At 36.7% G+C, this 23,112-nt stretch overlaps 3 protein-coding genes across 3 annotated transcripts; 1 reads left to right on the forward strand and 2 right to left on the reverse strand.

The window, feature by feature from the left end:
- Positions 1–205: 205 nt before the first annotated feature.
- On the reverse strand, positions 206–4,012 carry LOC105431008 (scavenger receptor class B member 1). Its single transcript, XM_011644892.3, has 4 exons — positions 3,017–4,012; positions 1,539–1,813; positions 918–1,161; positions 206–691 (listed from the first exon to the last, which is right to left on the reverse strand). The coding sequence occupies exons 1-4, from the start codon at positions 3,704–3,706 to the stop codon at positions 314–316; spliced, it is 1,587 nt and encodes a 528-aa protein (XP_011643194.2). The 5' UTR covers positions 3,707–4,012; the 3' UTR covers positions 206–313.
- Positions 4,013–7,605: 3,593 nt separating this feature from the next.
- bor (ATPase family AAA domain containing bor) lies at positions 7,606–11,018 on the reverse strand. The gene is made up of 4 exons (XM_089074778.1): positions 10,675–11,018; positions 9,193–9,667; positions 8,054–9,077; positions 7,606–7,915 (listed from the first exon to the last, which is right to left on the reverse strand). Exons 1-4 carry the CDS (start codon positions 10,895–10,897, stop codon positions 7,787–7,789), a joined length of 1,851 nt encoding a protein of 616 aa, XP_088930904.1. The 5' UTR covers positions 10,898–11,018; the 3' UTR covers positions 7,606–7,786.
- Positions 11,019–14,615: 3,597 nt separating this feature from the next.
- On the forward strand, positions 14,616–22,803 carry LOC105431007 (uncharacterized). Its single transcript, XM_011644891.3, has 5 exons — positions 14,616–15,585; positions 16,036–16,616; positions 16,703–17,230; positions 17,367–19,772; positions 19,948–22,803. The coding sequence occupies exons 1-5, from the start codon at positions 14,732–14,734 to the stop codon at positions 20,100–20,102; spliced, it is 4,524 nt and encodes a 1,507-aa protein (XP_011643193.2). The 5' UTR covers positions 14,616–14,731; the 3' UTR covers positions 20,103–22,803.
- The last annotated feature ends 309 nt before the right edge of the window (positions 22,804–23,112 follow it).

A 23,112-nucleotide genomic window follows, 5' to 3' on the forward strand; every position in this document is an offset into this window, starting at 1 on the left:
TCGCAGTGATAGAATCTTTCGCGTGCGAATCGAATTAACACAGTTTACCAGTACATTCTAATTACACAACAATCATTATTAACGTTACTAAATCCTAGATGAAGATGAGAATTCTCTACGAATAATTAACAATCTGCATCCATTGTCTCGAGCCGAACTCAAGCACGAAGATTCTAAGAGGTATTTAAAAACTTCAAAATATCTAAAAAAAAATAGATTTTTAATGTCTTTGAGATCTCCGTATTATTTCGGAATTCTTTTTTTTTTTCTTCTTCTTTTAATGATCTTCGCTTTCTTTCCTTCCTTCCGAGTCTCAATTTTTAATCAACGCGATTCGAGAAGGTTGTTCCGCGTGAACGAGAATATTGTTCGAAATGAACGACTTTTTACGGATTTTCATGTTCCGTTCCACGCAATGTTTCCAGAGACAGGCAATTATTGCACTCAAGGAAAGTATCATTACTATCACACTGCCCCACTGTAAGGTCATCTCCACATTGGCTGCTGTGAAATGCGCGGCCTTCAAGGCTTCTAATACTTGTGCCGGAAGTTCATCTACCCCGGCCTCGACCCAGATAAGCGGAAGAATTGTGCCGTCTTTCAATCTTCCGAGGAATGGCACAGCATTCGCCTTTCGAACCTCCACGTTTATTTGAATTCTCGACCAACCACCGACGGGAGCCGCTAAACGCTAGAAATAGAAATTTAATTCCATTTTCATTCACATTCCAATCAATAAAAGTGATAAAAAATGCCAATTTTTTTTTAATATCATTATTAATTTTTTTCACTCAAAACGAAAATCAAATGATTTTAATTGTCACGATCGATACATACAAACATAACAATTATCTAACGTAATATAAATATTGTAATAATAATAATAATAATAATAATAATAAATTTAATCAACATACCGAATGTATATCCATGTAGCTCTCATGAACTTCCTGCCGAGGATTCAGGCCGTCTACATGCTCCAATAGAGATTTGTCGCCACCATAAAAATGCGGAAACGATGAGAGAAAAGGTACGCCGTACAGACACGCGGACACATTGAAGATTCCCGCAGGCGGACAGACTCTGGTGCCGTCTACTTTTGGGCAAAAACACTTGTTTTGCTCGTACGAAAAGTTATACACGTCAGGTGTAACTTTATACCTGAGATGAAAGAAAATTACACGCGTTAAGAAACGTATCAATGTACTATTAAATAAATTAAATCAAATCAAATTAAATTAAAATTAAATTAAGTTAATTACAATTAATTATTTTTTTCAATAAAAAGATTGTAATTTTATATATACATTATAATTGAATGAATTTCTTTATAACACAAATTTGAGTGCGGAAATGTGAGAGAATATTATTTTCAAATACTAATTAACTTGATTGTTTGATAAGGAATAGCTTTATTAAAATAAAAATATTAAAAAAGTAGTATCCCTTTATCCCTTTTAGACAATTGAAACATTTGAGATATATGTACAAAATTTGTTTCTTTTGTTTTTTTTTTTTTTTTTTTAAAGAAGAATTACCTTAAAGAAGGTATGCCGTGGGTGATGGTCTTTTCGGCGAAATGTAAAGGTAGCATCCTGCACATCTCCTTTAAATACATGCTTAGAGTTTGATTTGTGTCCTTTAACAAATAGGCTGGAAATCTGCTGCCGTCGGTTCCGCTGATTTTATCACATCGCTCGTCATCCCAAATGTGCCGATTATTTATCCCGTTTACTCGCTCGATCATCCCAATACTGTCCATCCCTCGCGATCCCGTGCGCATCGTGATACGATCCTTATCGATACCTTTTTTCTGCAATAAAGAAAACATACGTTTCACATTAATTGCGACAAAAAGATTATATTATATTATATCACTATTTCTTGCTTCAACATTACAATAAAATCATTTTTCGTACTGTAATATTTATTTCTTTACGAAAACATGAAATTTCTTTCCCTTCCTGTATCTTCTTCATAGATCTATACGAAAATATTGCAAAACAATTTAAGTCTTTTTTACATAAGTTATATCGCAACGAATAAAATTATTATTTAATAATTTTCATTAAATATACAGAATTAATATATTTTAAAGAAAAAAATCTAGATAAAAAAAATGTTTAGAATTTCTTATCTTTAGAATTAACTCAATATAACTCAAATTACTTTTTAATATCTTAATTATCAATTAATAAATTTAAATAAAATTGACGGAGTTAATTTTTAATACACATTATCTCTTCTTCCTTCCACTAGTCTGAAATATATTTCACATACACTATATCTCATGGTTCATAATATTTTTAGATAACTTTTTTTAATATGATTTAACATGATTTTAATATGACTTAAAGCCATTATCTATAAAATTGTTAACAAAAGTCACAAGATAAAATGCATATCATGTACAGAAATGTTGAAACAAGTTTCAGGTTGAAGATAGCGAAATGAACAGCGATATAATAGAAAAATAATTATGTTTTTAATTATTTATGTTAAAAATAAAAAAATGTTATTTTTAAAAATAATTATATACCCAGTAAACAGAATATCTAAAATCGACGCATAAGATAACTTCAAGATATCTTTCAGAATTCTTTATGAAATAAAGATGTTTCTTAAAGAAGTCTTAAAGACAACTTAAAATACGTCAATTTTAGACATTCTGCTTATTGGCTAATGTTTGTTACTAGTTGACGAATATAATGAAAGCTGACGAAGCAAAAAAAAAATTTGAATTATATTTATTATCTTAAAAATATTGAAATTTCTTCGAGTACTAGACTATATTATCCTTTGCATTCCTTCAAACAAAGCTTAGTTTCCCATTCTATTTCATTACTTTACGGTCATTTTGCGAGTTTCAAACTGTCTATAATCTTCATCTTCAGTAAAATAAATATCTTTAAAAAAAAAAAAATTTTTTTTCTTGAATGTATTCACGAAACCCTATCATCATTTGTATCGCAATTAAAAAAAAAATCTTTATGCCTCGTTAAACGTAAACACGTACTATAGCCAATATGCCGAATTTGTCGAAGGATATGTCTTGCTGGAGCATTATTATCGGCTTGAGCATGTGAAAGAGTTCGGTGTCGTATCCCCAGATGAAACCGCCGGCGGTCTCCTTGACGAACGTGCGCTCTTGCAGGCTCGCCAGCATCATGTTGACGGATAGTCGCAGCATGACGTTCCAGTCCCGGACGTACGCGGTGACGGACATCAACGGCACATTCGGCACCACGACGGTGTCGTTGTCCGGCCTGCCGCCTATCCACTCGTAGGACCTCTTGTCCTGAAAGGTGACCGTACCGTTGTCCTCTTGCAAGGCCACGTTGACGCGGGTCAACGTCTCCTGGTAAATGTAGGGGCCGACCTCTTGAACGCGCAGCTTGCTCGCTTCGCCCGCCTCGAACTCGTCCACGTTCGTGTAATTAAAAACGTAGATCCTGTATTTGGACTTGACGGGCGGGCGTATCCACCAGTCGAAGGTGTTGCTGCCGTTTCGTAATTCCATCTGCGATGTCAGATAGTTGTCGAACGTATCCGTGAACCAGATCGTGTAGAAGCAGGCGAAGCTCGCCAGGAAGATGCCGCCGTAGATCCAGGCGAGCCAGATGCGAAGACGATTGCGCCGGGCGTAATTCGTGATCGTCCTCTTCTCTATGTCCGCGAGGGTGGTGTCGACCACCGAGATCGTCATATTGGTATTCGCAAAAAAATGCAATCGAGTAAAGAGAGAATCACCCTCGGTACTAGCCTGATGCTCGATCTTGATGCTCGTCAAGTGTCAAGAGAGAAGGGAACCGAATTAAATTCAAAATTGAAATTCGAGAAAATCGAATTTCTCGAAGAGGTGTGTCTTCTCGAAAGCGCTAATCTCGATGCACTGTCCGTCGAAAATGTTTTTGTAACAACGAAGACAAACAAATTGGAATCGCGCCGGTGGCGCGTCGAGTGAAAATCATCCGATCGGACGCAAGCAGATAAGCTCCGAGCGTCACCGTCGACGTATAACGTTTTTCAACGAATCGGCCGCTCAAGTCACAACGACAAGTGTATAAAAAAAAATCTCCCCGCCTTTTTTAAAATCCAGATGATAACCCTGTCATGGCGATGACCTGTGATGGCTAACACCTCCGATAGTGTAGTTGGGCGCGCTCAGTTCCAAAGCGATCGCGCACTGTTACGTGCGAGACGCGACGCAGTGTTAAGAAATTGACGAGCTCTTCTCGAATAAATGAGACCTGCGAAAGAATCTGTGGGTGGAAAGAATCTTCTGAGAGATTAACGCAATTACGTTTTTCTCCCAAGCCATATTCCATATTTATAGTAATATCCATTATCCATATCCACTATCCTTGTTGAAATAGAGAACCTCTTATCGAAGAAATGTCATACGAGTTGACATTGTTTGTTTCGAGTCAATTTTTAAACAGCACAACATTGTGAAAGAGAAGAAATTAAAGAAATTAAAGAACGCAAAAATCAAGTAAAAAGACCACTATCAAGGTTGCCGCTGACCTGAGTATCGGGGGTGTTTAACTCTCCGCCTAACCTCTACAATTGTGCGAGAGAGAGAGAGAGAGAGAGAGAGAGAGAGAGAGAGAGAGAGAGAGACAAGGGAGGGAGATTTATTTTCACCCGCAAGTGTGAAACATAAACGTGTGTCATCCGATTCATTATCGCGCGAGTAAAATCGGAGGCTACGCCGATTGGGGAATCGTACGACACATTTTATCGCTGCCAGACGAGAAAAAACATAATTCCTGATATCTTCCCGCCCAGAGAACGCTCGAAGGCTCAAGGCTCACAGTTATGGCATCACATATACAAGGAGAGCAAAATAGATGAAAAAAATCCAACGAGAGACAAAACATAAACACCCCAATAATCTCTCAATCTAACGTTTCAACGTGAACTAAAATTTTACTCTTATTTTGATCTTTGCTTTCTGGACTTTTTAGGCTCTACAAGATTGTGATAGAAGTTTATTTCTTATGAACAAGCCTCTACTTCCTACTTCCTGCCTCCTGAAATAAACAATTTTCTACTTTGACATTCAAAAAGAAGAATTTTCGGCTATCTTCAATAGAATTTTGTGACTTTAAATATGAATATTGAATAATATTGTAGGTAAATAAAAGATCTGTTTTAATAGAGATCAATTTTAGATTAGATTAGATATAGTTAGAGATCTATTTATATCTATGTAAAAAAAAATTTCAAAACTTTTTCAAAATTTATAGGATATAAATTTCAACTCTGGAAAATGTTATGTATCCCAATGTTATGCATTTTGTATTGAAAAACTTCCATTACCGGCAATATGAAATTCTCTTCAGCAATAATAATAATCGCAATAATAATTTCGAGTGTATGATCATGTAATAAGCAAAAAAAAAATAGCAAAAGAAAAAACGGCTATGTAATTATATCTTAATTCTTATTACGATATAATCGTGTAATTATGTAGACGCCATAATGATATGTGTCGTAATAACAGTATGAAAAACTACCGATCTAATTTTACATAAACAGAAATGTTTCGTCTGTCATTTATGAAATCATGCACTGGACACGTGAGAGAATAATGCCAAAAGGGCAAAATTCCATGGAGAGATCCTGAAAGTGTCGCCGAGTCAAGAGAGTTTTGATGTCAATAAAAGTTATCTAATTAATACACTGCGATTCTTCTAAGATGTGAAAAGGAGTCACAGCAAGTGCAAAATGAAACCTGGCATAATATATAGATAATAAGACTTACATAAATCAAATGAATTTGATGACTTTGCATATTAGAAGAATTCTAAGAAACGTATCTTTTCAATGTTTTTAACTTTATCGATTCTTATATATTACGATAGACGCCTCGATAATAAACCAAAGCAAAGAGATAAATAAAATAAAATCAACAAGGAAGAATTAATATACGTTCGGAATAGCTGAATGTATGACTTGCTTCTGAAGGTATTCTCTCTCACAAGACATCTTCACATAATCGCAGATGTGCGAAAATCGTAATTTGTAGTTCCTAGTTTTTATATTTGTACAATACATAATTATTATATAAAAAAATATTTATTATATAATCTATAAGTATTTCAACGTTTCAGACTATTTTAATGATGATTAATGATGAATATCAAATTTTATTAGTACTACAGTAGTTTATCGTAAATTTTTTTACATATTCACACAAAAAATTTGGCACATAAGTAAAAATAATTATTTAATTATAAGATAATATTTGGATAAAATAAATTGGATATAATTATGTGCGCGTATGTTTATGTATATATTTTTAAAAATGTTTCGTTTTTTCACTCTCAAATCTCGTTCCTTTTCCTCGCTAGTTCTAGTCGCAGATAAAAAAGTACCCTCCACTTCTCTTGTACTACCTCCTTCTAATAAAAGCCTCGTCGGCAAAAATTACCGTGCAGTTATGTATATGTACACATCTCCTTTTTCCGACGCGTGCTAATTGCCCGACCCGATTGATGACATCAAACGCATTATCCGCATTTTCCATAAAGTATTGTTATGTTATGACTAGCGAACTGGCCTCTTCACCCGCGTCACCCCCAGAATTCTATCTTACGTTGTCCTTAACGGCGCGCCGTTACGTCGTTACGATGATAAGCGAGTTCGCTCTTATCTAGTCGCGTGTACGCGATTACGCAAGGATAGCTCGGAGATCTTGACCGCATCGAGCCCCTAATAACGGGGAATTTATCCGTAAACGTGCGCGCCGATTCGCACGCGCGTGTATATAACGAAAAACGGCAAGATAGATCGTCACGATAACGCGGTGGCAGCGGATTGGTTGGCTCGAATCAATTGGATGTTGTAACGCCGTTGGTCGTTGCGATAAGGGGAATCCGCGGGGGGGAGTGGCCAATAATAATAAGCTCGTCGCGAGGATTTATGAGAGGCCACATAGATCCGCGATTTTTAACGATATGCCGATATGCTTTCTACAAACTCGTCAAAATATTCTCGCGAGATATCTTCCCCCTTTAGAGTTAGAGGGGGGGCGTTACGAATGGAATCCATACGCTGCAATTTCTTCACTGGTCTTCCTGCAAGATCGTCAAAAACTGCCAACTTATTTTCCCGGAGCGCGAAAATAATCGCTAGTGACATAGACATCGACTGTGCACTCTTGCAACACTTCCTGTATTCTCTTTCGTCGTATCTTCTTCTTAGAAAAAATAAATTAGAACTGATTAGCTTCAAAAAGTATGTCCGAGCAGCAAATCGTATTCTTAGCACACATAAAATGTTGTATTCACGTTTTCTCTCTTGGATTTTTTGAGTATAATCTAAATTATTGCAGAAACCAGACCAGATAAGAATTAATTAAAGTTTCAAAGCAGTTTGAAGTAAGCTCAAAGGTGGGTCGTCTGGCCTCGTCCCGATAGAAGATTGTTGGCGACATAAACTTCGATATTTTTGTCACTCTATTTTTTGTACCAATAAACATTATAAATTAATGATTTCTTCAACGCGTTACTTCAGAAAAGTTATCTGTGTAATTTACGATCGATCACTACACTTCCATGATGTCACGGGAGGTGACAAGAAGTAAATTACAAAGGATGATGAAACATCGGGATAGATTTAATTATTCTATGTAAATATACATTTGTAACAAGTGACATTTGTGACTCGTCGAGCTTTGCGAACTTGCTTTTCCAGTGGCATCTGTCCTTTTTCCCCCCCTGCCCTTAATGTTAGCCCGACTATAAAAAATTAAAACAAATTGTGTTCTTGTAATTATCTAGGCTGGAGCTACCGTGTTTCCTGGACACGGCTCTATAGCCAGAGTTTTCGAACGGACGATTGCGTCGTCTTCCATGGCGTATATTGATTTCGATTCCTGCTTCTCCTGCTCACTTTGCCATTGTACCTATAAAAAGACATGAGAAATTTCTCGTAGACTTTATAAAATCATACAAATAATTGAGAAAGAATATCGTTTGATTGATTATTATTCGTTTTTTATAAATTTTCCGGCGTTCTCAATATTATAAACGTTTTAAAGTACCTTCTGTTTGTGCTGCTTGATCGCCTCGAGACACCTGTCCATGACCATCTTTTCCGTTAATACACCGTCTTCCGAGGCGTAGGCCGCCGCTTGCCAAGTGACTCCAAGTTTCGCCAATTCTCGACCAGACATTCCCTCCGTCAAATCAGCCATCTTGGAGCACAACGAGCTATAATCAAATTGTGCGATCTTCAATCTCTTGTTTCCTTCGATCGCCGGTTGGAGGACAAATTTGTCAAAGTAAAGGCGAACCAAACGTTCGCGCTCTTCACGGCCTGGAAGACGGAACTCCACCATCTCATCTAACCGATCGTTCACCGCCCAGTCAAACTGCTCTGGCGTGTTAGACGCGAGCACCAACATGAATTTGTTGCTCTGCTCACCGGTCCTGTACAGGAATGCATTCAACATCGCCCGAAGATCCTCCGAGATACGTTCGCTCGAACGCTTCCTCAAGAACGCGTCCGCTTCATCGATGAACAACAACAGTCCCTTGCGGGACGTCAACGCCCAATCGAACACCTTGTGAATGGCAGTGACACCGTCTCTGCCCAACGGGGCCAGATCTCCACCCGTCACGATCGCATAGTCCATGCCCGAATGCTCCGCTAGCTTTTTCGCAAACATAGTTTTGCCGGTACCCGGTGGACCATGCATCAATATGTTCCTGTACATGCCGCGATTATACTTCGTGTTCTTCGTGGCAATCGCGATGTCGCGCAATCTCTCTTCGAGTTTTGGTGCCAGGATCACGCCGGACAACGCGTCAGTTTGTTTGCTCTTCAGCTTCTTCACTGCTTGGATGGGATGCTGAATAGTATCCAGAAACGTAAATCTCGAGGTTTCACGCACCAACGACGGTTTTCCTAAGCGAGACTCAATATAACGCGTTGCCACGCTAGTTGAGCCCTTGGCAGTGTATATTCCGAAGGCAACGAGAGACAAACCACCTGCCGCTGCGAGGATCTTATCCCAATCCTCCAACAAGGCTTTGGCACCCGAGCCTAATACTGAGCCAGCTGTTCTGAAAAATATAATAATTATGAAATTAAGTTTATAATTAAAATAAAACGTATATATATATATATATATATATATATATATATATATATATATAAATAACAAGAATGATTGCTTACTTTATTGACTCTAAAACGGTAATCCTCTTTTCTGAGGCTTTTAACCTAATTTGTTCCAGGTTGAGATCCTGGTTTTCTCTATCAATCTTTGCTTTGGCTTTCAATTCCGCCTCCAATTTTTTCATCTCATTTTTATGCCTCAATTCCATTTCATGCTCTATCGTAGCTTTCCTCATGGCTTCTTGTTTAGCTACCGATTCTTCTTGCCTTCTCAAATTCTCATCGTTCATCTTTTGTTGTTGCATCAACTGCTCCTCGTAGCGCTTTCTGGCCAATTGATCTTGGTACTGCGCTCTCATTTGATGCTGCTTTGTCTCCTCCTGTATGGTTTTTCTTCTTTCTTCACCCTCTACTCGTTTCTGTTCTGCTTTAAGTTGTTCGATACTAGCTTCATATTTCTTCAATTCAGTCTGCAATTCCACCTGCTTCGTTGTTTCTTGCATTTTAGACAAATCCAGAGCTTCTTTTGCATGCTCTAAATTAAAATATAATTGTATTTTGTAATTTATTAGTCTGATCAAAAAATATCTTCAAGATTCTATTTTTTACAGTTGAACTAGTATACTTGTACTTAAAATGAAATAGATATATGTTCAAAATTTGTGAAAGCAAGAAAAAAATTTTAGTGCAATCCAATGCAGCAATAAACAAGTCTTTAGTATTTCGTATAGCCGAGAGAGAGAGAGAGAGAGAGGGGGGAGGATCTTTTAGTTTAAAAAAAATATGTATATAAAATAATATAACAAATATATCTATCTTTGGAAATTAATATTCATAAAATCATCTACAATATCTTATTTTAACTTTTTCAATAATGTTCCTATATAATTTAATTTCTGGAAAAAAGGAACTGTCTCATTTGTAGAAACATTTTCAATTAATGCTGTATATGATGCAGATGCAGTGGGTTGTCATTGATTGGATGACATTATTCATAAAGATTTGGGATGTTTTTAATGTGTTCTATATTGTAGTATAATAATTATTAATATAATTATTTGTTTCAAAGATTATCCTCAATATTTTTATAAAAAGAGCATATAATGCTAATATACACTGTACATTCAATAGCAATGAAGTATTACATCATTTTTTTGAAATAACATTAATAAAATTAATTATCAAAATTTTACTCTAATTTTTATATTCATACAGAATTTAAAAAAAAAAATCAAAATGTACAAATCTTAGTTGCAAAGATTTTCAAGCAACGTTGTAAATGACATTTGACAAGCATTCTAGTGTATTGTCATCAATTGAATAACATTGCTTATGAAGACATGAAATGTCTTCGTCATCCTTACAGGAATTTCCGATCGATTGATCGACGAACTATCCGTGGAAAGTTGCGTCATCGCGCGCGCGAGAGTAGAAATACCCTCCCTCGTGCGCGCATGCATGTCCTAACCTCCAAAGTCGCCCGCTTACGTAACCACGCGGGCGGCTTTTCGCGATAAAATCATCATGAAAAAAAGATCGTACTGGATCGCTCGAGTTCCTTGGCGGCCGCGGCGGCCCGTTCCAGCGCGCTCGAATCGAATCTATATGCTTCCATCTGAGAACCGCCGATCCTCGGTGGAGAACCGCCGCCGCCGCCGCCGCCGCTGCCGCTTCCGCCTCCACCGCTGTCACCCGCCAATGGTGGCACAAATTGCGTGAAATCTTGCGGCGGCTGTGCATTACGATAGCCGAATAGCCACGACATTCTTCCAACTGTTGACCGGCGTGCTCCGAATTAAAGGTTACACTTGACGCGCCTCGCGCGTTGTTCTCCACGGCACGCGTGTTCTGGAGCGTGCCTTGTCACGTGTACATACGCGCCGCACCGATTGGAGGTTGCGCCAGTGTTACCAATAGCAGAAAGAAGCGGGAGAGCGGCGATCCTGGTCTTTTTCGTCGAAACTGCAGTTTGGAGCACAGACTTTTGCGTGAAAGCCTGTTCTACAATGCGTCGCATGCGGCGTCGCAAGCCACAATAATTGACCAATCACAGACGAATGTGGGGAGAATACTTGATTGTGATTAGCCCATTCTTACGGCCGTGATCCACGATACCGCACAACGATACCTCATAACGCATTGTAGAATAGGCCGAAGCTTTCTGTCCACGATAGTAGAAATCGATCCGAGATCTTGGATGGAAAAAGAATTGATCAATCACAATTTGATTAATTGGCCGAATTATTCAAATAAGGATAGTGCTGATGGTGATGAATAAGGTGAAATGATGGGGATAGCCAATCGGCATCGTTCCGAAAATTTCAAATAGCTTTCCGTTTCGATTTTAAGCACCCTGGTTTCCCCATGGAGCATATTTTTCAAAAAATGGAATCCATTTTAATCTTATTTTTTTTTTAACTTAATAATTTTTCATCATTTTATTTAATTATATATATTAATAATTATCTATAATTTTTTATTACTTAATTCAATTAATATATTACTTAAATAAAATAATATCAATGTTATCAATTTAAAAAAAAAATAAGATTAGAACAGATTCCGTTTTTTTGAAAAATATGATTCATGGAAAATCATTTCATCTTTTCATCATCGATTTCGTTCCGATTTCGTTTTCCGTGCCCATGGAACAGCACTCTAACAGTCAACAATATTCAAATGATAGTTTTATTCTCATAGACACAACGCATGAGAAAATAAACCAATTAAAATCGTTTACTTCCATCGTAGGATACAAATAGAACTATGATTGGTTCGTCTGAATACGTATTAGATATAGAACGCATTCCGCTTCTCGCATAGGTCCTGCGCATAATGGAGGAAATAGGAATAAATATTAAATTTTAGAAATAAAATTCAGAATAAAAATTAAACGTAACGCACAATGAATGCAAGTAAGTATAAAATATGACTATATTTTTTACTTATTTATATTCATTGCACATTATATTTAATTTTTATTCCGAATTTTTTATTTCTAAAATTTAATATTATATTTAATATTTATTTCTGTTCCTAATATTTGCTCCATTGTGCGCAGGCCCTAATGCGTATGACGTATCATTTATCTTTATTATTCGGTACATGTTAAACAAGGATAAATGATGCAAAAAATGGAATCGCGCCTTATACTTTACTTACCGTCCATTGTATATTATATTTAATCTTTATTTCGAATTTTCATTTCCAAAATTTAATATTTATTTTTATTCCTAATATTTCCTCCATTGTGCACGGGATCTAAGGATGCCGTCACATGCGGCGTAACTTGCGTAAGCGTAACTTGCGCCGACCAATCATATCGTTTCACTTGGACATCAGATTCCGCCTAGTTACTTTATGCTGTTTATGCTTTTATTGTTACGCTGAATCTAATTTTTTTGCGGAAGAAACACACACACAATAATCAGAGCTTTTCAGAAAAATGAATAAAGATCAAATCAGGAGCTAATTAATTAATATAATAATAATTAATTAAATCATCATATTAAATTAATTAATAATAAATATATAAATATATTTATTATTATAATATATATTTATTTTATATATATATATATATTTTATATATATATATATTAATTAATTTATAATGTTTTACAACGGGTGGCCCAACAATATCTAACAACTGATTAAACATTTCTACAATAATTGTAGAACATTTCGTAATCTTCAAATTCCATTTATTTGACCAGATTGTCACTATCATCCTGTAATAATCTTCGTCTTTCTGCAAATATCGGATGCACCCACATTCTATGACGAGCTTTTTCCTGTTGATATACCATCAGTTTCAATATTCCAAACAATTTTAAAATATTATATCATCTAATTTTCTGTTGTTGAGATTGTTTTATCTTCTTCCACTTTTGCCATCACTTCCATATTATTAATAACAACAGGTCCGGGTCTATAATGACTTCTGAATACATTCTCACAGATAGGTTCACATTTACTTGACTTGTTCGTACACATACTCGTACATAAAGTCTCAATTCCCTATAAAGCGTATTTTTCCAGATATGCAGATTACAAAAACCAATCACAAATTAATTTAGCATTTTTGTTAGAGAGTACAACAGAAACTCTAATCAGCAACTGGTTGTATTAATTATTCATTTCTCGAAATTTCGCGAAATACGCTTTAAAAGAAGGCTTTCAGAATGGCGTAACATATTTTAATAAAATACTAATAATACTAATAATAGAATACGCAGATTACGCTTACGCAAGTTACGCTGTATGTAACAGCACCCTAAGTCTTGTGTTCACGATACTAGAAATCGGACCGAGATCTCGAACAGAAAGAGAATTGATCAATTGGTTAATTAGCCGAATTATTCAAACGCAATTGGTCACTTCTCTTTCCATCCGAGATCTCGGTTCGATTTCTCATCATGGACACAAAACTTTTAATATTTTCGATTTGCTGACTCGATCGGACACCGAGTCGAGTCCGATTGGACTCGGTGCAGGATGTTTCGATCGGGGCTTCTTTTTTCGTGCATGCGTGATGGAAGTGATATCAGTATAGTATCTAGCATGGACGAAAAGTACACTTTTATTAGCTCTTGTCAAATTACTTAAAAATTATCTAAAAATTTATAATATGGAACTATATGTGTGTATACGTGTGTGTATGTCCCGTGCATGCTGTATGTATATCAGTGAAACTGAACATTATAAGTCATTTCTGAAATAAGCTATAAAAAGTAGCCAAAATAAAATTTTTTATAAAAATTAGTGATGGTCAAGAAGAGATATTTAAAAGTTTTTTTTTAATTATACAAATGAATATAATAAATGAACGGAATAAATACTTTTCCTCTTTTTTCCGCAAGCTGTTTAGTTTCAAATAATATTTTATAAGAAATAAATTTTTAAATTAAAAATTCAGTATTATTGCAAAAAATCATCGCAATTTTTTAAAAATAATTTATAATTTAAAAAGTCTAGTCCTTAATAACTCTTTTGTTCGATGATCTTTCATCAAACTATTGCTTCAAAATAAAAAGAGAAGTATTTAAAAAATATTGATTTCCAATTTTATATAATTTAAAAACAAAATATTGTAAAGACAGAATTAGCATCCATACCACTGTTTCACCACTGTCTTTTCCATCATATCAAGGCGCATGCGCGAAAAAGGCAACCCCGATCGGAACATTGACTCGATGTCGGGTCGAGTCAGCAAATCGAAATCGCTATTTATCACATCGTTTTATTCGTTTATTTTGTATCTTTCGCTGAATTCTTCTTTCAGTACTCAGATAAAGATATCTAATCGTCGTTTCTCAAATGTATCTGTCTCGTGTTGGAGACATAAAAATATCAACGAAAGAAGAAAAAGAAGAAAAAAGGAAGGGAGAGATGAAGAGAATCTGCGGCGAGAGGGGAAGAGATAATTCGCGGGATTGCCGCGGCCGCCCATCGCGACATCTCGAATCTCCGCGCGCGCGGGACGACCGGCGTATCGATATATATCGATGATCTCACCGCGTTCGCGGCAACGTTCCGACCGCTGCGGTGAGTGTGCTCTTTTTCAAACATGGGGAGGTTATCCGTTTGAGGCAGTACTATGTGGGACCTCGGTGACCGCGCCGCCGTGGTGTTGATAAGTGTGACGTGCGGGTGCGTGCTGGTCTACAACGCCTGGGGCGCTATCCTGGCATTGGCGTTCACGCTGCTGCTGGTGGTGTACGCGTGCTACTCCCTGCTCGCCAACGACAGCCTGGTCTCGCCGCACGCGTACTACGTTCTCGGCTACCTGCGGGAGGCGGTCCACGAGCTCGGCGCGGCGCTCCGCGCTGCCCACGGCCACGGTACCGGTTACGCGCGTAAGCTCTGGCACAGTGCGAGCCGTTGTTACCGCGAGCGTTTTCCTCCGTTCAGGATGGACAGACGACGCGTGAGCAATTATCAGCTCAGCAGCGACTCGTACGCCGCCACTCCTACCGGACGCGGCGGAGAGTCGCCGTCATCCTCATCGTCTTCGTCATCCAGGTTTGGCTTGATTGACCAATTGAGCCCGATCCCGTGTGTCCCTTATCGTCCGCGCGTCAACGACGTGCTCGCGGCGAACGATAGGTTGTACCGTGCCGGCGACTACGATCGCTCATCGCAGCAACAACTCGCTGCTTACGGCAAGCACACTTCCACGCCGGTGTTAAAATCCAGAGGCAAGGAGGAGAATGCCAGAAATGGCGACCTGGTTTCGCAGTCGCGAGAGGTATCTTCGAAGAAGAACCTAGCTATGTACGCTCAGAATCATACGTTGAGCCGTGGAGAGAATGTCACGCAGTTTACTCCAGAAGGCTCGCCGTGGGGCACGAGTATCAGTCCTAAGATGCGTCCTAGACCAGCAGGCGTCAAGACAGTTCAGACTGTCGCTGGACCATTATTAGCGTCAACGAGATATAACATTGATCCAAAGTAAGTAGTACAGATTTTTGTATATGTAACTGTAATTATGTTCTTTATAACTGAACAAGTTTACACTTTGTGTAACTTAAAATGAAATAGATATGTTTGAAGTTTGGCAAAAATAAGAAAGAAAGAAAGATATAGGCTAACTAATATAGATTAACTTCAATCTTTAACTTTTTATATCTTTTCAAAAAGTTTTAAAAATTAAAAAAAAAATGAATTAATTAAATAAGGATTAATTAAAGTTAATTAGTTACATTGGAAAAAATTGACGTTAGTCTAACAATAAAAAACAAATCTTATATATGCTTTTTTTCATTTTTTTATTCATAATACTATTTTTATTCTTTTATAAATATTTATACAATTAACAAAATGTGCATATATTTTTATATATTAATTGTATATATTTTTACAGTTATTTTATACAAGTCCTATGTCTTTTTTTAAACATAGGGTATACACTGATGTATCGTCGCCAGGTCTTACAACAAGGCTGACTAAGTATGCTACGGAAGCAAAGAGTAAATTGACTCATCAATCACAATACGGCACTGGACAATTTCCAAAAGTTAATTTCCATGCGAGTTCAATTCCCATGTTGAACATGAAGATGACAAAAATGAGAATGCCTGTGACAGTCAGAGTGGCGCCACCAGATGTAACAAAATATTCTCCACCTGAGAGGCAAAAGATTTTATCTAATATTTGTCACACAGAGAACAGATCACCCGCGAGTGTTGTCCAAGTTTTACGAGAAATATCGTTAAAACGGCACGCATCGACGGAGGATGTTAGTTTTGACGTCGCTAAAAAGCAAAGGACAGAAGGCTTCTTTAATGAGGAAAGAGAAACGATTTTAGAAGAAAACAAGCAAAAACGAAGCAGAGATGAGTCATCCAAATCAGACGAAGATCTTTCTCCTCAAAGTAAATCCATCAGACCTGCGAAACGTACAAAAACACGATCCTGTTATGATATCTTGAACTCTCTGAGTTCTAGCAAACATGTTGTTACTGGAATTAAAAGAAAAGCAGGTAGGTATCAATTTTTATCTAATTGTATATTTGAATAGATTATCCAATGTTTATTGATTTTTATTGTTATCTTTCTGTTTATACAGTCGATTTCTCGCGCAGTGGAACACCCGATTACGAAAAACATTTTAAGTCTCTAGAAAATGTATTATCTAGTAATTCTCCTATTATGCCACAGTCACAGAAATTAGATACAAATAATGATAAATCTGTTTTTAAAGAAACATATTCACAAAATTCTGAAACAGTTAATTCTAAAAGAGCAGAGGAATTTCCCCTGGTTAAGGGAATACTGAAATCATCTAAAGAATTAAGGCTCAATGCGCATAAAGTGGAATCTGTAATTGATAAAAATTCAAAAGATACGAGTGAAATTAATAATATCAAATCTGTTGCGCCGGCAAAACCTGTTAAATTGACGGATAAACTGTTTATGAGAGCTGAGCCCGAGCGCAATGAACAATTAAAGTCACTCGTGGAAGAACCGGGTAATATAAAGATTAAATTTGCAACAGATAACGTAGAAGAAATAAAGAAAGAGGATATACGAAATATGAGGCAAACCAGTATGAAAGCTAGACTTCAAAGTATGTTTGATGCAATATCAGGGAAAGGTAAGTAACATAATATATTGAATTGATTATAAAATAATATTAAGTTATTTTTATTAACATATTTTAAAAGATTTCTAGAAAAATATTTTATTGTCGCCTTTATCTCATAAGACAACTTTCTCAATTGTACTTTTAGCGGAGAACAAAATCAATCCGGATGTTGTGATTCAAGCAGATGATGTTAACACGGTTACATCGCCGGTTACACCGGTCAGTTGTGCGACTCTCAATTCTTCGACAACTACGACAACAATCAATACCACACCACTGTCTACTGCGGCTATCGTACCGAGCGGTTTCTCTTCATCGAGACCTGATATGAAAGTTGAAGCGAAATCGAACACAGTTTTGAGTAGTCTGAAACACACGTCGCCAGTACAGTTGAACGTGCCAGTAACTACTCCTGAAACGAAAGAAATGAACTCAACCGCCAAGACAGTTGGAGCTACCGAGCAAACGAAAATTGCACCTGTAATTACAAGCGCGCAGTCCTTAGAAAAAATTGTATCTTCGACTCCAAGTGTTACAACACCGACCTTTACTTTCGGCAAATCGACCACAACATCGGCAGCAACTACAACATCGAACAATACATTGCCAAACTTTGGCACTAACACGTATACTAGCAGTAGCTTAACGCCAACTTCATCAAAATCTACTACTAATTTTTTGATTGTCGATAAAGCACCCTCAAGTTCAGCGTTCGTATCTATTAGTCCTAATACTACGATTCAACAAAAAATCGCAATAAATAACGCAGTTACCACAAGTGCACCCGTTACTTCGTTCACCGCCGGGAATACTCAGATTACTTCTATCTTTACTTTCGGTAATAACAAACCTTCCTTATCTCCCGCGACGTCTACTAAAGCTGCCGCACCAAGTTTGCCGATCCAATCGACTGGAACCTTATTGCCAGTCAATACAACTACCGTCAATACAACTAGCATCACTGGTTTTAATGGTGTTGCAAACAATACGTCGAATAGCGTCGCGACAACGTCCGCGATCCCTCCTTTATTCAATTTTGGAAGTAACAACACTACTTTGCAACCTTCGAAATCGAATAACTTTGCGTTCGTTCAGCCCAGTAGCAACGCTCAATTGAATGCTTTTGGAAGCTCTTCGAACGATCAACTGACATCATTGTCACAAGTTACGACTAAATCTTTTAATTTCACGTCCAACGTGTCAATGACAACTGCGACAAATAGCTCGTTTACTGCAAACACCGTTACTACAGCACCGACTACTACAGCACCGACATTCGGACTATCGAGCCCGTCCACATTCTCGTTAGGCACTGCATCCACCACTTCCTCGATGTCTGCTTTACCTACCAGCAAACCTCTATTTGTTTTTGGCGCTTCCAATACTTCGAGCACGACGTCTACAGCTACAGTTCTACCAATTGTAACTGCTAACAACACGACCAGCTTGAGTACGATGAGCAACAATGCAATTCCTACATTTGGGACGTCCACTACTACCACCATTCCGCAATTTGGCGTATCAACGTCTACTATTCCGCAGTTTGGCGCACCTACAACCGTCCCGCAATTCGGCACACCCACTACATCCATTTTTGCCACTACGTCGATCACAACGGCGAGTACAAACATTTTTGGTGCGACAAACAATAGTCAGCCACTTTTCGGAACTGCATCAAGATCCGGAACGGCGTCAGGAACCGCTAGTATTTTTAATACTCCGACAACCACGACACCTTCTGTCTTCGTTCCGACCACTAATGTCGTCTCGTCATCGAGCAATACGCCTAGCTCCAGTTTATTCTCCAACGCTAATGTTAATTCAACTCCGACCACCGCAGCGCCTTCCGTGTTCGGTAGCGGCACGCCGATTTTCGGTCAGACGAAGCCTTCGACGTCCTTTGGCACGACAGGTAGCATGTTCGGTACCACGACGATGCCATTGTTTGGTTCGACTACGCAAACTGGTACGACCACACCTGCATTTGGCATCACCAGCAATGTCTCTACCAGTACAGTCACTCCTGGCTTCGACACTACGAACAACACGACGCCCGCATTCGGAACACCTAATGTGACAGCTACGAATGTGCAAACAGCGTCTGCTTTTGGCAGTACGACTGGGATGTTTGGTCCGATTGAGAATAATACACCGTCGGTTCCCATATTCGGAGCGAATGCTACTTCGGCTACTGAGGCTTTCGGCATCTCCTCGGCGACGAGTACTTTTGGCACGCAAAATCCTCCGAGTCTCACATTCGGCGGTGCAAACAGCGGTACCACGTTCGGTGATAACAAATCTTTATTCGGCACAACACCTGCAACCACCACGAGCTTCGGCACATCTAACTCGTCCGTTCCGGCCTTTGGAGCAAATAATACTAATAATGCAAGCAGTAGCACGAATAATATGTTTGTCTTTGGAAGCACTCAGAAAGATGGGCAACAGAACACAACGTTTTCCTTTGGACCCAACTTCAACGCTGGAGGCAATAATTCTACGGCCGCACCAGCCGCCCCGTATCAGTTTGGATCTGCATCTTCTCAGCCAGGTAATCAACAATAGATTGATTTAATATCAACGCGCGTGATCATTAAAAATCTAAATTGCGTTGCAAGCTGAGGATACATCAGACAAAAAAATCATGAATATTTATGAAATCTCTTCCTCAAATACTCCGATTGAATTCTGTTAATTGCAATCGTATTCTCTTGTTTTCACGACAGGTTTCAACTTCACTGCACCGTTGGTTACTCCTACTCTCAATTTTGGAACCACGACCACGCCGACCTTCAATCCCTCGACGCCCGGCATGTTTAGCATCGGAAGCGGATCTACTGCACCGCGATCTAGAACAACTCGCACACGGAAACCAAGATGATGGAGAATGTAAATGCAGTTTGTTTGAATGCATACTTTCGTTGAAATATGTATTCGAAGTGTTTATTCAATTATATTCTTTTATATATATATATGTAATTTTTCGTGTGTAAAAGACATACATTCGATATGCGTATGCCGCATTCGATATTTAATTTAATAAATAAATCACTTGACAGAGATCGCACATGTTGTGCAGAGATAATATTGTGAGATATTAAGTGACTTGTGGCTACGTTTTTTTAAATTGTGTTTGGTGACGGTTGCTAAGTACATCTACTTTGTATATATATAAATATATATAGATAGATATATATGTTATGTATAAGATATTTTATCTTATTTGACAATCTACAATGTCGTTGTTACTTTCGGTAGTATGGAAAAATAAGAAAGTCATTTGATTCAGGTTCATTTCTATCAATGCAGATTAATCTCGGTTAATCTTCATTTTTTTAGTTCGAAAGATTAGAAGAAGATGAAGAGTAAATCAAAGAGAAATTAAAGTTAATCTATATTGAAGAAATGGACAGAAAAATAAATATCATGATTTCCTTCACATGTGTATTTTTAACTTTATAAAAGTATAAAATAAGATCTTAGAAAATTAATGACTTGATGAAATGTTTCTTATTTTATTCCAACATTACGATAAATAAAATGTTAAATATCTAAATATATAAGATATATGTAATATTATATGTATAAAATAATCACTTTCTAAATTCATATCTACATAATTTATTATTAATATACATTTTACAAAATGATTAGGAAATTGTCATAAAAATATACGATTGTATTTTTATAGAAAAGTTATAAGAATATGTAATACGATTTTTATGTAAATATTTCTATAGAAAAATTAATCAATTTACATTTAAGAAGTCAGATCATCTGATTTTATTCATTCACTCGTTGAAAAAAAGAGAGATTAATGATCTCGAAAGCGAAATTCCGGAAACAAAGAAATATTCGTTCAATATACTTGTCCTTTCGAGTCGATTTCTCCATTACACGTTCTTCCATATCTACCGAAAATAATGAAGATATTATGGACGGTCGAATTCGGTGAAAGTTCCTATACATATAGTAGCATATCGTCTATTAACATTTAGTCCATTGTACTCGCTAGGAAAAAGTTGCATAAGTCTTGCAAAAAGATATTTCAAACTCGCGCAACAAATTGTCGCTCACAGAACTGCGATTATTACGCAACAAAATGCAATACGTGATTCAGAAAAATATAAATAAATACCTTTATTTATCTTTGTAATTAACAAATGATAAAATAAGGTTTTAAACGATAGTATTAATTCGAAAGCGCATTTCTCTTTTCGTTTATGTATTTGTATTTTATCTTTTCGTTTTATTTTATCGTTAAATACTTTCTCTGGATACGCTATGGTTGATTCCGTCATTCCCATTATTTTCCATTACAAACGTTCACGTAGCGTTATTTTCAAGCGTTTTAAACTACATATTTTTTTTTTTATTCTTCGAAAAATTCGGACGAGTTACACGATTATAGCGTATGAAATATAGATTGCAATCTAAATAATAAAAATAACTAGGTCAGTGGACAATACGTATTTCCTGCTTTTCCAAATTCTTATCGCACTGCTCGAGCAAGTAAAACTCCTAAGTAAATGTTCTTCCATTTATGCGATTAAATTTATGGTATTTCAAATTCAACGGATGGAATACAAAGAGAGAGAGAGAGAGAGAGAGAGAGAGAGGATGGAATACAGAGAGAGAAAGAGAGAGGACGTATATGTTTCGGTAAATATCTTGTATGATAGAAGTTTTTAAAAAGGTTCGAGCACAATTTAAATTATATCTGTCGCTTGAACCTGATATTGTTGGCTGCATCAATACATTGGGTGCTACGCACAATGGAGAAAATACTAGGAACAGTAATTTAACGGTACATTAAATATGGAAATTTAAAAAAATTCGGAATAAAAATTAAACACAATGAGTATAAGTAAAAATAAGTAAAAAATGAGTATAAGTAAAAATTAAACACAATGAGTATAAGTAAATATAAGATATGATCATATCTTATATCTACTTATTTGTGTCCATTGTTGTGTCCATTTTAATCTTCCAATTTTCCAAAATTTTCAAAATGTAATATTTATTCCTGTTCCTAATATTTCCTCCACTCGCGAGACACATATTTTATTTTAATGTATCATTCATATTCCCGGACTTGTTATCTGATAGTCAACTAACCGTATCGTTATCGCTTTTTACTTGTTACATGTAGACACGCTGACTTACTTACTGTGGTTTACATTAATCAATGTTAGGCAACAAGTGCATCACACATTACACACATGACAAACACATAGAATTATTATAGGATCGAATACATCTTGTATTCTTCTTTCTTTAAATACTTTCAGAATGTTAAAAGTGTATTATAAATTTTAAGTCACGTATGTGATGCTATGAATCTTTTATTGTATATAAAGAGAGAGAAAGAGAGAGAGAGAGAGAGGATCTGAATTTGTTTCAATTATATTAATGCGTATGTTTGCAACGTTTGCAACTGTATATATTAACGACAGTTATCTTATATAAAGAACAAGAGAGCAATTATATATTCTCTCATATCGCGCACAATGTAACATTGCAATAAATAAGCGTTTAGAAACAATTTCCTTTAAATTGTTATTAAAGTTATGATTTTTAAAGTTTTCTTTTGATTTCTCAAACATTGAGAGACGCTGATTGTTTGTGTACGTCTATCCAAATTTTTTTCTTCAATTCAACGTGTTGTCGACATGCCAACCTTCTTATTTATCGTTATATACACATTTTGAAATCGAAAATGTGTATATAACGATTCCCTTTCTTCACTTCCCTCTTCTCTCTTTTTCTATTTATACCTTTCCTAATTCTTGAAAAGGCTGCAAAGATAATTGAAAGTTTCTAAAACTTTTCTATTGAAAAAGGAAAAAATTTCTTTTTACGTCCTTTCAATTGAATGAATTTCTATTGTA

Source organism: Pogonomyrmex barbatus, unplaced genomic scaffold, assembly GCF_055798465.1.
Source record: "Pogonomyrmex barbatus isolate J1 unplaced genomic scaffold, ASM5579846v1 scaffold17, whole genome shotgun sequence".
NCBI classification, from domain to species: Eukaryota; Metazoa; Arthropoda; class Insecta; order Hymenoptera; family Formicidae; genus Pogonomyrmex; species Pogonomyrmex barbatus.